We start from the raw sequence: 16024 nt of genomic DNA on the forward strand, positions 1-16024 counted from the left end.
TGTCAGAGCTCTCTCAGCCCCACCAACCTCACAGGGTGTCTGTTGTGGAAAAGGGAAGGGAAAGGAGTTTGTGAGCCACTCTGAGACTCCCTTGGGTAGTAAAGGACGGGGTATAAATCCAATCTCTTCTTCTTCTTCCCTTGAGAGCCAGTTTGGTGTAGTGGTTAAGTGCACGGACTCTAATCTGGGAGAACCGGGTTTGATTCCCCACTCCTCCACTCGCACCTGGCTGGATGACCTTGGGCAAGCCATAGGTCTGATAAGAGCTGTTCTCTCAGCCCCACCTACCTCACAGGGTGTCTGTTGTGGGGAGGGGAAGGGAAAGGACTTTGTAAGCCGCTCTGAGACACCTTTGGGTAGTGAAGGGCGGGGTATAAATCCAATCTCTTCTCTTCTTCTTCTCTTCTCTTTCCAGATCTGCTCATGAGAGAACAGCTCTGAGAGAACTCATGACTGGTCCAAGGTCACACCAGCAGCTGCATGTGGAGGAGTGAGGAATCAAACCTGGTTCTCCCAGACTGGAGTTTGCTCTCTTAACCCCTACACCAAACTTTCTCTTGGTCCTGTCACGGTTACTCCAGAAAGAGCATAGGGAGGGGGGGCCAGAGAGGAAGGACTACACTTTCCCAGCCTCCCCAAAGCAGTTCAGCAACTGAAGCAATAGCCCACCCGATCTCTCACCAGGGGGCTGCCCCCCCACATGTCACTTTGAGACCTAAGGCCAAGTTTGGCAGGCTAAACTTTGCATCTCGCACACTGATTCCTCGCCCAGACAAACACAGGTAGGCTGCATTGAGAGATGGCCTAAAAATGTCCAAATTCTTTGGCAGATAAGCAATGGGGGGGGGGGGGGAGAGAACGCTCTCTTAAACAACAAGCCCTGACTTGATTTTAGGAAACCACAGGGGTCATTTCGTAGAAAAAGAGGTGCAGGAGCTCCTTAGCATAGCTCATTAGCATTTATAGACCGAGTCTGAGCAGCAAATTAACATGTTACATGATAGAACAGGAATATTGGTTTCTGATCTCATTTCATATGCTAACCCACTCAGTCCTCACATATGTATTCCCATACAGAGGGACTATACATCCTCTCTGTATTAGTGTGTTTCTTTTTCAGAATAGTGAAGAGGACCTAAAGAGCCTCTTGCTCAGGGTAAAAGAGGAGAGCACAAAAGTGGGCTTGAAGCTCAACATCAAAAAAACTAAGATCATGGCATCCGGTCCCATCACTCCTTGGCAAATAGAAGGGGAAGTCGTGGAAGTAGTGACAGACTTCACGTTCCTGGGATCCCAGATCACCGCAGACTGTGACTGCAGCCATGAAATTAAAAGACGCCTGCTACTTGGGAGGAAAGCGATGGCGAACCTAAACAGCATGATAAAAAGTAGAGACATCACCCTGCCAACAAAAGTCCGCATGGTCAAAGCAATGGTATTCCCAGTAGTCATGTATGGCTGCGAGAGTTGGACGATAAGGAAGGCCGAGCGCCGAAGAATAGATTCTTTTGAACTATGGTGCTGGAGAAGACTCTTGAGAGTCCCTTGGACTGCAAGAAGAACAAATCAGTCAATCCTAAAAGAAATCAACCCTGACTGTTCCCTGGAAGGCCAGATAATGAAACTGAAGCTCAAATACTTTGGCCACCAAATGAGAAGGGAGCACTCACTGGAGAAGACCCTGATGCTGGGAAAGATTGAAGGTCAAAGAAGACGGGGACGGCAAAGGATGAGATGGTTAGACAGTGTCATTGATGCAATGAACATGAAGTTGAGCAAACTTCAGAGGACGGTGGAAGACCGGAAGGCCTGGCATGATCTGGTCCATGGGGTCGCAAAGAGTCGGACTCGACTGTGCGACTGAACAACAAAAAATATTAGAATACTGAATGTAATACAAGGAATATCGGAATGTTTGGCTGACATAAAACAACACCCATCTCAAAAAGGGGGGGGGGAATGCTATTTAGTGACCTTCATACCTGAGAGGAGATGGATTAAGAGTCTCAGTCTTATTTTGTTATATTGATTGCTTGACAACTGTTGACCTTATAACTTTAGCTTGTTAAGTGGTTTGTCTTCGCATATCTTAAAACATCTTCATCGTGGTACATGTTAATTTACTGTTCAGCCCTCTGTGTATAAGTTTGAACGCTCCCTTCCATTCCAGTGTATTTGAAAAAGTGTGCATCCACACGAAAGCTCATACCTTGAATAAAACTTTGTTGGTCTTAAAGGTGCCACAGGACTCTAGATTTGTTCAAGGCATTTTGGTGCTTCAGACAAGGGGTCTCGTCTGTGCCACCACAGTTGGCTGAGTCAAGAGCCAGAACATAAGAGAAGCCAATGGTGGATCAGGCCAATGGCTCATCCAGTCCAACGCTCTGTGTCACACAGTGGCCAAAAAGACCAGGTGCCATCAGGAGGCCCAGCAGTGGGGCCAGGACACTAGAAGCCCTCCCACTGTTGCCCCCCCCCCAAGCACCAATAATACAGAGCACCACTTGCCCCAGATCGAGAGTTCCTATCTATACCTTGTGGCTAATAGCCACTGATGGACCTCTGCTCCAGATGCTTATCTAATTCCCTCTTGAAGCCGTCCATGCTTGTAGCCGCCACCACCTCCTGCGGCAGTGAATTCCATGTGTTAATCACTCTTAGGGTGAAGAAGGACCTTTTATCTGTTCTGACCCGACTGCTCAGCAATTTCATGGAGTGCCCACGGGCTAATATTGACCCCTGTTGTCTGGAGTTCAGTTGTAATTTCAGGAGATCTCCAGGCCCCACCTGGTAGTTGGCAACTCTCCTTCCTCTGGTCACCTCCTCCTGCATTTCTTGATTCTCTGGAGGGTGTTTCCCACCCAGTGCATTTCCCTTTAATTGAGAGACCTCAAGTGATCAGCTTAGTTCTGGCACCTTTTCTGTACTGGAGCCAAACGCTGCAGAGATCAGATTGCAAGTTGCCTTTGGAAAGACCCGCTTGCTGCTCATGTTGTTGGCCGCCCACGTCACGTGGACCCCGGCTATCTTTAGATGAAAGAATGTATACTACAAACTTTGCAGCTCCTTAGCTGCCGGAGCAGATGCAGAAAGGCAGAAGCGGCACGGACATCCCCCGAAGGGCACGCTGGTCTCCGCTTGCGTTCCCGCTGGCAGACCAAGGAACAGAAGGAGACCCCGGCAACCCATCCGGCCCTCGGCTTGACCATGCAGTCGCACCTTACGGAGCGGGTGCAGGTCCAGGTAGAAGAAGAGGTCTTCTTTGTGGACAAAGCTCTTCTGGTGGAACACAGCGAATACTTCCGCGCCCTCTTCCAGTCCGGCATGAAAGAGAGCACGCAGAAAGAGATCCGGATCCGGGATCTGAGCGCCACGGGTTTCCTCATCATGTTGAAAATCCTAGAGGGGGGTTACCCTACGCTGGGCTGCGAGGAGAACCTCCGGGCGGTGGAGTGCGCCGCCTTCCTGCAGGTCAAGGCCATGGCTCGATATCTGATCAGCTCCATCAATTCTGATAACTGCATCATCCTGTACCAAGCGGCGGCCATGTTTGGACTTCTGGATCTCTTCCACAGTGCCGCGCTGTACATAAGGGACAGTTATTCTGACCTAGAAGAGTACCTGGACTGCCTCTCTTCAGAACTTCTGGATTACGTCGAGTCCCTTATCCCCAGCACCTTTGTGGCCGTGGGAGCCCACACGCCCACTTTTGAGTTCTTGGAGGACCTCTCGCGAACCATCTGCTACCTGGACGAGGAGAGCAACACCTGGAGGACGCTCTCCTGTTTACCGCTGAGGGCCAGCACCTTCCTCGCCGGCATGGCCATGACGGATAACAAGATTTACATTGTGGGCGGGGTCCACGGTTACAACAAGCAAATCGTGGACCACAGCTTCTGCTACGACGCCACGACGGACACCTGGAGCGAGTTCTCCAGCCCTCAGCAGCTCCGCTACGATGTCACGCTGATGGCCCACGGAGACGACCTGTACGCCATCGGTGGGGAGTTTGAGAAGACCCCGCTGAAGTCGGTGGAGAAGTTCAACATGTCCACCAACGCTTGGAGTTTCGTCTCTGACCTGCCCCAGCCAACAGCTGCAGCCCCCTGCGCCCAAGCGATGGGGCGCATCTTTGTTTGCTTATGGAAGCCCCTGGACACCACCATCATCTATGAATACGAGCATCGGAAGGACGAATGGCTTCCCGTCTCAACCCTCAACAGGCCTCAGAGCTACGGCCATTGTATGGTGGCCCACAGGGACAATCTCTACATCATGAGGAACGGGCCCTTTGACGACTTCCTGCGGTGCGTGATTGACTGTTTCAACCTCACCACTAAGCAATGGACATCTTTGCCGGGGCAGTACATGAACAGCAAAGGGGCCCTTTTCACGGCTGTCGTCAAGGGGGACACGGTTTACACCGTCAACAAGATGCTAACGCTGCTGTACAGCATAGACGAGAATACGTGGAAATTCAAAAAGGAGAAGGCTGGATTTCCAAGAAGCGGTTCTCTTCAGACTTTCCTTCTCCGGCTTCCGAGAACCGATCACAGCATTGCGACTTAAGCTCTCCGGATCGTTCTCGCGTATAGAGACGTCTGACTTCTCATCCATGGACAAGACGCTCATGGTTTCTCTTTCCTTTCCTAGGGCTCCAGAGGTACAGCAAAAATTTGACCCTGGTTTGGACAGATTCTCCTTGTGGCTTCTGAGACAGCAGAACCTCGAAAAGAGGTGGCTTCGGGGTGACCCCCAGTGCAGTGTTTGCAAGACCTGATGTTCTGACTCCTGTGAACAGGTTCCTAGTTCTGTGGGTCTCGAACAATGGTCATTCCACGCGTGTGTTTTTTTACTTGAACTAGTAGGTGTTCCGGGAAGGAAGGTGTCACGGTATCGCCCGATCTCATCAGATCTCGGAAGCTCGGCAGGGTCAGTACTTGGGTGGGAAGCCACCAAGGAAGACTCTGCAGAGGAAGGCGGTGGCAAACCACCTCTGCCTCTCGCTCGCCTTGAAAGCCCCCTTGCTGGGTTGCCATAAATCGGTTGCGATTTGGTGGCCTTTACGTATGTAGTAGGTCCTCCGCTTTGGCCAAGGCTGTTGAGGCTTAGTAGCTAGAGGCAAGCAGAAGGAACCAGTTGTCGGCAGCAGAATACTTATCTAGAGGGTCACCTTCCCCTTCCTACCAGCTATGGCAGCTGCCAAGAATGGCCAAAGGGAATTGGCACTTGGCTGGACTCAATGAAGGCGTTGCAGGCTCATCAGGAGCCCAGAGTTATGGTGTATTCACCGGTTGGGGCCTCCATATGAGTTCTGGTCTACCATCATCTCCTCTGTTCAGGGTTCCAACAGATTGAGCTCGCTCTCATTTTCCACACTGGACTGCCTCAGTGTTAACATCTGGTTGGGAAACGTTTTAGGTCGTAGGGTTGCCAGCTCTGGTTTGGGAAGTTCCTGGAGATTCAGGGACGAAATCTGTGGACAGCCGGGTTTGGAGAGGGGAGAAAGCCAAGTGGGGTAGAATGCCATAAAGGCCATCCTCCAAAACAGGCATTTTCTTAGGGGAACCAATCTCTGTCGCCTGGCGATCAGTTGTAATTCTGGGAGATCTCCAGGCCCCACCTGGAGATTGGCAACCCTATGGGTGTCCTCAATAAATCAATGCTGATGCAAATTATTTGTCTACAATCGGAGTGCATTTTTGAGAATGTATTTTTTAAAGGGAAAAAAATCCAAAGAAAATCGACCACGCCTTTGCAGCATTGGGACTTGAATGCACCGTGAAGGTTGGTCTCCTAAGAACACTTTCCAGAAAGTAAGCCTCACCGAATAAACGGAGACTTACCTCCAAGTAGACTCGCTTAGGAACACTTCTGAAGTGTTTCAAAGAAAGCACTCACCGGCAATGCTCCCTCTAAGCTGTGGAGTCTTGTGAGCAAAAACTCTACTTTGTGAGCTACTGGCAATTTGGCTGCTGCATAAATCGGTTTGCTCTGGAGCCCTCCTTCCCGAGCGAAGACAAAAAATGTGTGAACCGGAGGCTAAAAAACTGTGAGCTGGCTCACACTATCTCAGCTTAGAGGGAACACTGCATTGCAGTGTGGTGCCATTTCTCACAGAGCTACAGTCGGCAACTTCAAGATGGGACCTGGAGATCTCCCGGAATTCCAACTGACCTCCAGAGCGCAGAGATCTGTTCCCCTGGAGGAAGCCGGTACTCTGGAGGGTGATCTTCATGGCATTATAACCCCATGGAGGTCTCTCCCCAGGCCCCACCCCAAATCTCCAGGGATTTCCCAACCCGAACTCGGCAAGGCTAACAGATCTGCTACGCTTAGTAGCCATCGTACAATGCGATCCTTGCAGGGTTACTCCATCCAAAGTCCATTCATCTCAGTGGAGCGTCGCTGAATAGGACCGCGCTCTCCGTCTCCAGCCATCCCGTAAACAAGTTGTGTGTGTTTTAGGTTCCCAGCAACCAAGGCCGAGATGGAGTATAAATAGACCCTCGTCAGGGGAATACGAGTGGCGTGATTATAAACACTCAGACGGAGCCGCAGCATGAATGCCCAGGCTGAACATATGCAGAAAACTATTTTGGACCCCCCCTCCCCACATCCAATAATTCTTAATGACATTCAGATGGTGCTTTTTAATGACTCATTAATGTTACGCACAGCCTCTGCAAAGCAGTAACGTAACCGTCCCCTTTGCTAACCCCTCTCTTTTCTCCCACCCGTGTAGTTGTGAACCTTTCCTTAAAGGTCTGGTCAGCTCGGCTCCCCAAAGGCGAGTTGTAAAAACAGCTTGCAGCTCTAGACTGGTTTTTTTTCCTGCAAGGACCGCTGGATCGGATTGTGGCTTGCAAACACCGCTTGAATAACTCTGGGGCATTTGTTCTCCGGTTGGGGGGATCGACAGGCTTTCGGCAGTGTGCCGCCAACAAGGGCGACGCTCCCATCACAGTTTTTAAAACTAGTTTGATTATCCTTCCGTCTTTGCTAGGAAGCTTTGGGCGTTGTAGACAGCCAGCTCGGTGTGTAGAGCCGACTTGGTGTACTGGTTAGTGTCAGACCAGGATTCGGGAGAACCAGGTTTGAATCTCCGCTTTGCCACGGAAGTTGGCTGGGTGACCTTGGGCCAGTCACACTTTCTCAGCCTACCTCACAGGGTTGATGTTCCGAGAATAAAATGGAGGAGAGTACGCCACCTTGGCTCCCCCCTCGGAGAGAACAGTGGGGTATAAATGAAGTTAAAGAATATATAAATAGTTCTGCAAAGGGAAGACTATCTGGGAATTCTCACAGAATTACAATTCCTTGGCTTCTCTATGGGAAAGTCGGTAGGGTTTAAAAAGGTATTGAAGTGATATGGATTTGTAGCACATGCGGGTGTCGTGGTTAAGAACGTCGGACTCTAATCTGGAGAACAGGGTTTGATTCCCCACTCCTCTCTGTGAAGTCTGCAGGGTGACTTGGGGCCAGTCGCCATTCTCTTGGAACTCTCCCAGCCCCACCTACCTCACAAGGTGCCTGTTGTGGGGAGAGGAGGGGAAGGCGATTGAAAGCAACTTTTAAGAAGGTAGAATAGGAGATGCAGTGGCTCAAGTGGTTAAGACGCTGAACTGCAGGCTGTGGAAGGTCAGTACTTCAGTAGTTCGAGACCCGGGTGCCGCATGATGGAGTGAGCTCCCATTTCTAGTTCCAGCTCCTGCCAACCTAGCAGTTCAAAAGCAAGAAATGGCAAGTAGATAAACAGGTACCACTTTGGTGGGATAAACAGGTACCACTTTGGTGGGAAGGTAACAGCATTCCGTGCGCCTTGGTGTTTAGTCATGCCGGCCACATGACCACGGAAACGTCTTCGGCTTTGAAATGGAGATGAGCACCGCAACCCTAGAGTCGGATTCGACTGGCTTTCGAGCAAGGGAACCTTTACCTTTAAGGTAGACAATAGCGGGATATTATAAACCAACTCTTCTTCTTTGTATACTTCAGGATTCTTCTGACCGCAAGTCTGTTTCCTTGTGGAGACTTTGCAATGTGAATGCATTGAGGCCTTGAATATTTTAACTGGTTCTGTTCGGTGATTAAAGACGTTTCCGTTGATTAACCATCTGCCTTTTACTTGATTAAATGCAGCCCCATGTTACTAGAGCCTCGATACAGATGCTCCTTTGAGGTTCCAAAGGAAGCATGAAACAGCATAGGGTTTATTTAAAAAAAAAAAAAGATATCAGTCCTCATCAGGAAGCTGTACAAAGGATGAAAAAGAACAATTTGTGCTTGCACATGAAAGCCTATACCTTGAATAGAAACTTTGTTGGTCTTAAAGGCGCCTCAGAGGCATCCTCAGAGGTATAACACAGAAAGATGGACACCTCTGTGTCAAGGTGAGAAGGAAAATGGTAAGCAGGTAATTTATATCTACTCAGGAAGGTGGGGTAGGTCTGAGTCATTCTCTTGTAGCCTTTCTGTGTTATACCTTTGAGGATGCCAGTCACAGCTGCTGGCGAAATGTCAGGTCCTACAATGCCAAGACCATGTCCATACAGCCCGGAAAATCTACAGCGGCTAAAAAACTAGAAATTGCTGCTAGTTTATGAAGACTTCCCACCCCAGATAAAACGTTACAGATCCTGCTTTGCTTGGGCCATTCGAAGCACGTGTTTAATTGACCCTTTTACATCAATGGAGTTTAGAAGCACTAGATCATGCCTCTGGTCTTCAGTTTGGCTAGATCATGCCTCTGGTCTCCAGCCCATCTTTTGCCAAAACTTGAAAGATCACACTCACCAGTCCTTTGGCATAAGCCATTTTATTGGAGAAGAAAAAGACACCACACTGTCTCAAGTACCTACAGGACTCACAATGGATGTTTGTTTTCCTTCACTACCTCCAGGCTGAATAGGGGACAACGTTGCCCCTTTCTCCCTGCATACAAGACACGGATACTTTTTATTTGGCTGAATCGGCCAGCCTCGAAGCAGATATTAAATAGCCCTAATCTCAAGAAAGAGGACAGTAACTCATTCACTGGTGGAGGTTGGACGGGGAAGGAATAAAGAATTACATCTGCCCCTTGAGAACGCTCTCTGTTTCTCATTTTTAAAATCGCTTGCAGCTGGCTAAAAGGAGCCGCACACCGAATTGCCGCAATTCTCCCAGTCTGACCAAAATTGAGAGTACCAACGTGGAGAGTTCCGGGGTGCGTGCAAAAGGAAAGGGGGGGGGCTCTTTCAGTGTGTGTGTGTGTGGATCACGCATCCTCTGTCTTCCTAGATGCTGTCTATGCATGAGGACTGAGCAGAACCATGGGCAGCGTGCCCTCTAAGCTGAGTTCGTCTGAGCCAGCTCACAGTTTTTTAGCCTCCAGCTCACACATTTTTGTCTTAGCTCAGGAAGGAGGGCTCCGGAGCAAATGGATTTATGCAGGAGCCAAATCACTCGCTCACAACTTTCATGCCAGGAGCTCACAAAGTAGAATTTTTGCTCACAAGACTCCACAGCTTAGAGGGAGCATTGACCATGGGATGGCTTTGTCGCACGGCCCCATATTCCGCTTTCTCCAGGGGAGCTGATTTCTGTCAGCTGGAGATCAGTTGTAAAAATGGGAAATCCCCAGGCCCCACCTGGAGGTTGGCAACCTTACACTATACCCCATTGCAGCCCCTCCCCAAACCCTGTCCTTCTCAGGCTCCACCCCCCAAATCTCCAGGGATTTCCCAACCCGGAGCAGGCAACCAGAATTTCAGAGTGTCAGATGCCGCGGCGGGGAGGCGGGGGAGTCCGATGATGGGTGGTCACCTTCTAGCTCAGGCCCGTCCCAGGAACAACTGGCTCTTGACAGCGGGAAGTGGAGTGCTAGACCAGGCGGTCATTGCCTGGTCCAGTGGGGCAGCTCTTACTGTCTTAGGTTCAACACATTTCCCATTAAGCCCGACACGCAGCAGTCCGCGACGCGTTCTTCTGCTCCTTCCCGGGATCACCTGGAGGCCAGCAGGAAGTTCACTGGGCGCGGGTCATGAGCTCCTCCAGCGCGTTATCGCCCTGGTTCTCACACAGGAGGAGGACCTCTTTGATGTCCGCTTGCTGGAAGCCCATGTCGTTGAACCGGGCCAGGAGATGAAGGAACTCTGCGGCCTGCAATTAAGAGCAGAGGGAAAGTTAAACGAACGAACGGGGAGGGGAAAACACTACGGGTTCCCCCCCAGCTGTTGGACAAGATCAGGCATCCAGGGGTCATTTTGCAGAAAAAGAGCTGCAGGAGCTCATTAGCATATCTAACAGGCTATTAGCATAATAGCTCATTAGCATATACCACGCCCCCCGAGATCACCGGAAGTGATGTCAGAAGGGGAAGCAAAAGGGGGGGAGGCATCTTCAAAAGTCTCCCCCTTCCCTTCCCCAAGGCAGGCTGGGGGGGGGGGAGCGAAGAGAATACAATAGAATACATAGAATACAGTGGAAAGGTGGCACGACTCTAGAGGAAAGGAGCTTGGGGAAAAATGGGGGTGAGGCTTGCCATTTGTGCCCGCTCCTGGGCTGCCAGAGCGGCGCTCCGGCACGCTCCGGCCTCAAATGACCCCGGCAGAAGACTAACAGTTATGCTCAGGCAGTAAGGAGTCCAGGGGGTGGGCACATGCAACAAGCCTCGCCCCCTGCTCCCAGCAGCCCTCAGTCAGGCCACAAAGAGCAAGAAGCAGCCAGGTAAGTTGCAGAGCCCCCGTTCCGTCCCACCTTCAGGTACAAGCTCTCCCTCCTCTGTGAGGGCAGATCGGCGCATCCCCCCCCCTCCAGCTAGCAATCCAAAACAGTCCAGTGGCACCTTTAAGACCAAGTTTTATTCAGGTAGAAGCTCTCCCTCCTCTGTGAGGACAGATCTGCATGTCCCCCCCCCCAACAGCTAGCAATCCAAAACAGTCTAGTGGAGCCTAAGCGGTGGATGTTGCCTTCTGACACACTTCTGGTGATGTCAGGGAGTGTGGCACATGCAAACAAGTTATGCTAATAAGTTATGCTAATGAGCTCCTGCACCTCTTTTTCTACGAAATGACCCCTGCTATCTCCAATATATCTAATTGCTTCTGATACAAGGCCAGATACATTTGTGGCCCCAGAAACAAATTTTCTGTTTGCGTGTCATTCAATTCCAGATTGGAACATTCCTGTTTTGGTCCTATATCAATGGTTTGCTGTCTTACAAGTGTAACAGGGGCTTTGCTGCATGTTATATTCCATACTATTTGACCTCTGAAGAAGGCTCTTGTGGGCTGAAACATGTCTGGTCATATATGGCTTCTTTGTGCATTTGTCACCTCGATTACTTTATAAGGCTTTATTTGGGACCCTACAAGGTTTGTATATGTTTTTGAAATGAACACATGTACTTTTGTCTAAACTTTTGTGTTTAACTTTTGGCCCTTTACTAGTTTTCTAAACTTCCTTTGGAGGTTGTCTTCTCCACCCTCAAATCTCCAGGTATTTCTGAACCGGGAGCTGGCAACCTCGCCTGGCCGAGGGCCCCTGCGAAACTGATGTCTGACCCCTCCCCCCCAGCTCCTGACCTTCTCAGAGTTCTGGAACATTTCCATGGCCTCCTCCACTTGTGCTTCGTCGTAGCCTTGTTTCAGCAGTTTGTCGCAGGCACTGAGGTAACTGAGAAACTGTCAAGGGGTGACAAAGGGGGAGGCGAATCAGACTCGGCGCCGAGCCATCTCCTTGGGAAGGTACCAGTCCTTCGGACAACCTGGTCAGCCTCCATGAAGGAGACCGAGAAGCAGGGCTGGCGTCTGCACATGCTGAGGCGGAGCAGTTGCTGGGGTGCAGGTCTCCTGGCGGGGTCCTCCCATACGCTGGGGTGCCTTTCCCTCTTCCGCTTTGCAGTGCTCTGACACCCATGCTCCCTGCCGTGTGCCCGGGCAGGTGAGTGGGTGGGAAGAGGGAGCAAACAGGGGCCCCGCGGTGGGCAGAGGAGGGGACCCCCTGGGTACTCTCTGCCCACCCCCCCTCCAAAAAAACCCTACTGAACTGGCCCTTCTGAGAAGCAAAGATCAGCCACTCTGCAAGAAGGGCTCAAAAAACCAGGATCACGAAACTGTGGGGGAAATCGGGCAAAGCCGCGAGTCAAAATGCAGCCCCGCAGCTTCGGGTGTGAAATTGACCAATAGTATCAGGGCAAACGGCCACGCAACATCGAGGCAGCTCTAGTGCGAAATCAGCCCATGTGTTAATTTCTCTTTGGGTGAAGAAGAAGGACTTCCTTTTCTCTGTCTCTCTACTGCTCACTATTCATGGAGTGCCCACGAGTTCTTGTACTGTGAGAAAGGGATAAAAGTACTTCTTTCTCTACCTTCTCTACCCCAGCATCGAGAGAAACAGACATTTCAATAATTAACACCCTCCCGCCCATGACTAGTTCTCATTGGGTGCAGGAAATGCCTCAATCGCTTCAAGAACTCATCGTTCAGCTGAAAATTTGAGGCTTATATGTGGGGGGAGGGTTTTTTTGCGGCGGAAAGGGAACAGACTGGAATTCCAACAGCTATATCAGCAGAGCCTCCATATTCGGAGGCAGTCAACCTTTGAAACCAAGGGCTAGGAGGCAACAGAAGGTGAAAGAAGGCCTCGGCCTCTTTCAGTTGTTTGCTTGGCCCTCCGGGGCAAGTGGTTGGCCACGGTGTGGACCAGGAAGCTGGCCTAGATGGACCACTGGTCTGATCCAACACGGCTCTTCTGATGCCCTTACGGTTCTTTCCCCACAGTCCAAGCGGCACATTAGAGCGCAAATTTAATTGGTCTCTTGTTCCTCCCTCCCCTCCTAACATCCCATCCAGATTTCCTTGGAATCATAATTCCATCTAATTAAAACGACCCTGGCAACAGTAGAGATGACCACAGTTCCCTTGTCAAGATAACCATCTATGAGTGCTTTATTCTCCGTGGGTGGAAAACATCACCACCAGCCAACCTTTGGAGGAAGGTTTCCAAAAGCCCTTTTTCTCTGGAGGTGCAGGGAACCTGACAGCAGAGTCGGGAACCAAGGCCAACAAAAATCTACCCCAGAGCTGCAAACGGCTGTATTGCTCCGTGCAAACTCCAACGCACAACCCTTTGGGTCAGCCTGGTTGGTCCTAATAAAAGGTGTGCCATGGATCTTGTTCTTGTTTTCAAAAATCTATCACCCGATCCTGAAACAGAGGATGGCAAGGTGTATGAGACCAGGGGTCCTCACCAAAACCTTTCCAGGCGTGGGGCTGGGCGGAGCTTATGCCAGCGGGGCTTCTGATTGGCTGTGTAGATTAAAAAGCACCCTGCTAAACAGTCTCTGCCTGAAGTGTTGAAGACTTCCTGTTAGAGTGATATATCAACCCAATCCCTGACATTTTGGGGTCAGCTCCGCCTCCGGCAGCATCCATTTTGTGATTGGCTCCACCCACTCTGGCAGCCATTTTGTGACAGTGTCTATTGCCCTGTGTCAGAATTCCAAAGGCTCCCACAGGCTGAAAAAAGGTTGAGGACCCCTATATTAGCGAGATGCAGCCCAAATGATGGAGTTTGTGGAGGCCTCTCTCTTCTCCCAGGTCTGGCAGCTCCCGAAAACATCTTCAGATTTAGGGTGGCATGGTGGGGGCTGGGTGAGTGGGTAGGTGAATCACCCTCGGGCATTGATGGTGCAATCCTAAACAGCGTTACACCTTTCTAAGGGCATCGAATTGAGCAGACTTAGAAAGGAGTAACTCTGTTGAGGATTGTCCAGGGAGGAAGGCACATAGGCATTTGTGTGCATGAACACCGAGCGCAACTCTTTGCCCTCCCCACAAGAAGCAACTGGGCCACGGTTGCTGCTGGAGCAATGAGCTATTTTCGGCCTTTCCCCATTGTTCTTGGAACACGGACAGCCCAATTCCCAGGGGGCGTCCCCAAAATAGCCAACGTGCTGTTCCCCAAGCAAAAGCAGGCGTGAGATGAGTAAAGATCTATAATCAGCTCGGCTTACAAAAACATCCACGGCGCACAAAAGACATGATTCTGTACCGGCACATTAAAGACTGGCACCAAACTCCCTTCCTCGAGAGGCCCAGTTGCACTGGAGGAGCCTCGCGTCGGCTCTGCAAAATGGAAAGGGGACTGACCCGTCTCGCTGGTGATCATCCAGACAAATAGTGGGGAAACGCCGAGTGGCTCTTAACGCACACAACCTTTGGAACTCACTGCTGCGAGGTGCAGTGACGGGCAGCAGATCAGATTGCTTTTTTCAAAAAAAGGGGAGGGGAACGAAACCGATGCATCAAAACGCATAGGAATCTCCGCATTCACCAGGGGACTTCTGCTTTCCAGCTCTAAGGACAGGCAAAGGCCACTGGCCCCGTATCCTGCTTACGAGGTTCTCAGGGGAACCAGCGACACAAAGCTGGGCTTGATTGGCCTTGAGCGTGAGCTCCCTCTAAGCTGTGGAGTCTTGTGAGCAAAAATTCCACTTTGTGAGCTGCTGGCATTAAAGTTGTGAGCGAGCGATTTGGCTCCTGCATCAATTGGTTTGCTCTGGAGCCCTCCCTTCCTGAGCTAAGGCAAAAATGTGTGAGCCGGAGGCTAAAAAACTGTGAGCTAGCTCACACTAACTCAGCTTAGAGGGAACACTGCTCCCCAGCTATATTTATTTGTCCCCAAAGGATAACTTCGGACAGCACCATTTGGCTGAGAACACCTCTGCCGTCAACTGGTAAATACACATTGATGGGGTCTGAACTGGCAGAGACTGATCAAGAGAGAGATCTTGGAGTCGTAGTTGATAACTCACTGAAAATGTCGAGACAGTGTGTGACTGCAATAAAGAAGGCCAATGCTATGCTGGGGATTATTAGGAAGGGTATTGAAAACAGATCAGCCAATATCATAATGCCCCTATATAAATCAATGGTGAGACCTCATTTGGAATACTGTGTGCAGTTCTGGTCACCGCACCTTAAAAAGGAGATTATAGCTTTGGAAAAAGTGCAGAAAAGGGCAACTCGAATGATAAAAGGGTTGGAACACTTTCCCTATGAGGAAAGGTTAAGGCGCTTGGGGCTCTTTAGCTTGGAGAAATGACAGCTGAGGGGTGACATGATCGAGGTTTATAAGATTATGCATGGGAAAGAGCAGGTAGAGAAAGAGGTACTTTTCTCCCTTTCTCACAATACAAGAACTCGTGGGCACTCCATGAAATTGCTGAGCGGTCGGGTTAGAACGGATAAAAGGAAGTACTTCTTCACCCAAAGTGTGATTCACACATGGAATTCACTGCCACAGGAGGTGGTGGAGGCGGCTACAAGCATGGACGGCTTCAAAAGGGAATTAGATAGGCATATGGAGCAGAGGTCCATCAGTGGCTATTAGCCACAAGGTATAGATAGGGGCTCTGGGGCAAGTGATGCTCTGTCTTCTTGGTGCTTGGGGGGGCCAACAGTGGGAGGGCTTCTAGTGTCCTGGCCCCACTAGTGGACCTACTGATGGCACCTGGTATTTTTGGCCACTGTGTGACAGAGTGTCGGACTAGATGGGCCTTTGACCTGATCCAACATTGGCGTCTCTTATGTTCTTAACATATAAGGCTTCAAAAGGGGATTAGACAGATTTATGGAGGACTGGTCTATCGGGGGCTACTAGCCCTGGTGACTAAAGGGAACCTCCACCTTTAAAAGCAGTCAGTCTCTGAATCCCAGTGCCAGGAGGAAAGGTCAGGGGAAAGTCCTGGCCTCTGTGCCCTTTGGCTGGCCCTCCAGAGGAACTGGTCGGCTACCGTGCAAGACGGGATGGGGGACTAGATGGGCTTCCAGTGCTCTGATCCAGCGGGGCTGGTAAACAACAACAATTGCTTGTTTATCATCAGGGCCACCTCTGCTGTTTCTCGATACCGGCCGAGTCCCCGTGCCCCCCCCTCCCGCTATACAAGCCCAACTAACCTGCCCCAGGCTTTGCTTCCCGGTCTTCTGGAGCGCCAGGATGGCCCTGCGGATCGGATAACCCAAGGCTAAAACGGGCT

At 50.6% G+C, this 16024-nt stretch overlaps 2 protein-coding genes across 2 annotated transcripts in view; one reads left to right on the plus strand and one right to left on the minus strand.

The window, feature by feature from the left end:
- The first annotated feature begins 3090 nt into the window (after window positions 1–3090).
- Window positions 3091–4930, plus strand: KBTBD13 (kelch repeat and BTB (POZ) domain containing 13). Its single transcript, XM_015412018.1, has one exon. The coding sequence runs from the start codon at window positions 3208–3210 to the stop codon at window positions 4567–4569; it is 1362 nt and encodes a 453-aa protein (XP_015267504.1). The 5' UTR covers window positions 3091–3207; the 3' UTR covers window positions 4570–4930.
- A 4760-nt stretch (window positions 4931–9690) lies between these two features.
- Window positions 9691–16024, minus strand: part of UBAP1L (ubiquitin associated protein 1 like) — a 22667-nt gene continuing 16333 nt past the window's right edge. The window contains exons 4-6 of the mRNA XM_015412010.1: window positions 15945–16022; window positions 11568–11666; window positions 9691–10143 (exon numbers count right to left, since the gene is read on the minus strand). Coding sequence (XP_015267496.1) covers window positions 10009–10143; window positions 11568–11666; window positions 15945–16022 — 312 coding nt within the window. The 3' untranslated portion in view covers window positions 9691–10008. The remainder of the gene's footprint in view (window positions 10144–11567; window positions 11667–15944; window positions 16023–16024) is intronic.

This window comes from Gekko japonicus, unplaced genomic scaffold, assembly GCF_001447785.1.
Source record: "Gekko japonicus isolate JY-2015 unplaced genomic scaffold, Gekko_japonicus_V1.1 scaffold864, whole genome shotgun sequence".
Taxonomy (NCBI): Eukaryota; Metazoa; Chordata; class Lepidosauria; order Squamata; family Gekkonidae; genus Gekko; species Gekko japonicus.

Coding starts and splice junctions, on each gene's coding strand:
- KBTBD13 (XM_015412018.1), top strand. CDS start 3,208: ATGCAGTCGCACCTTACGGAGCGGGTGCAGGTCCAGGTAGAAGAAGAG.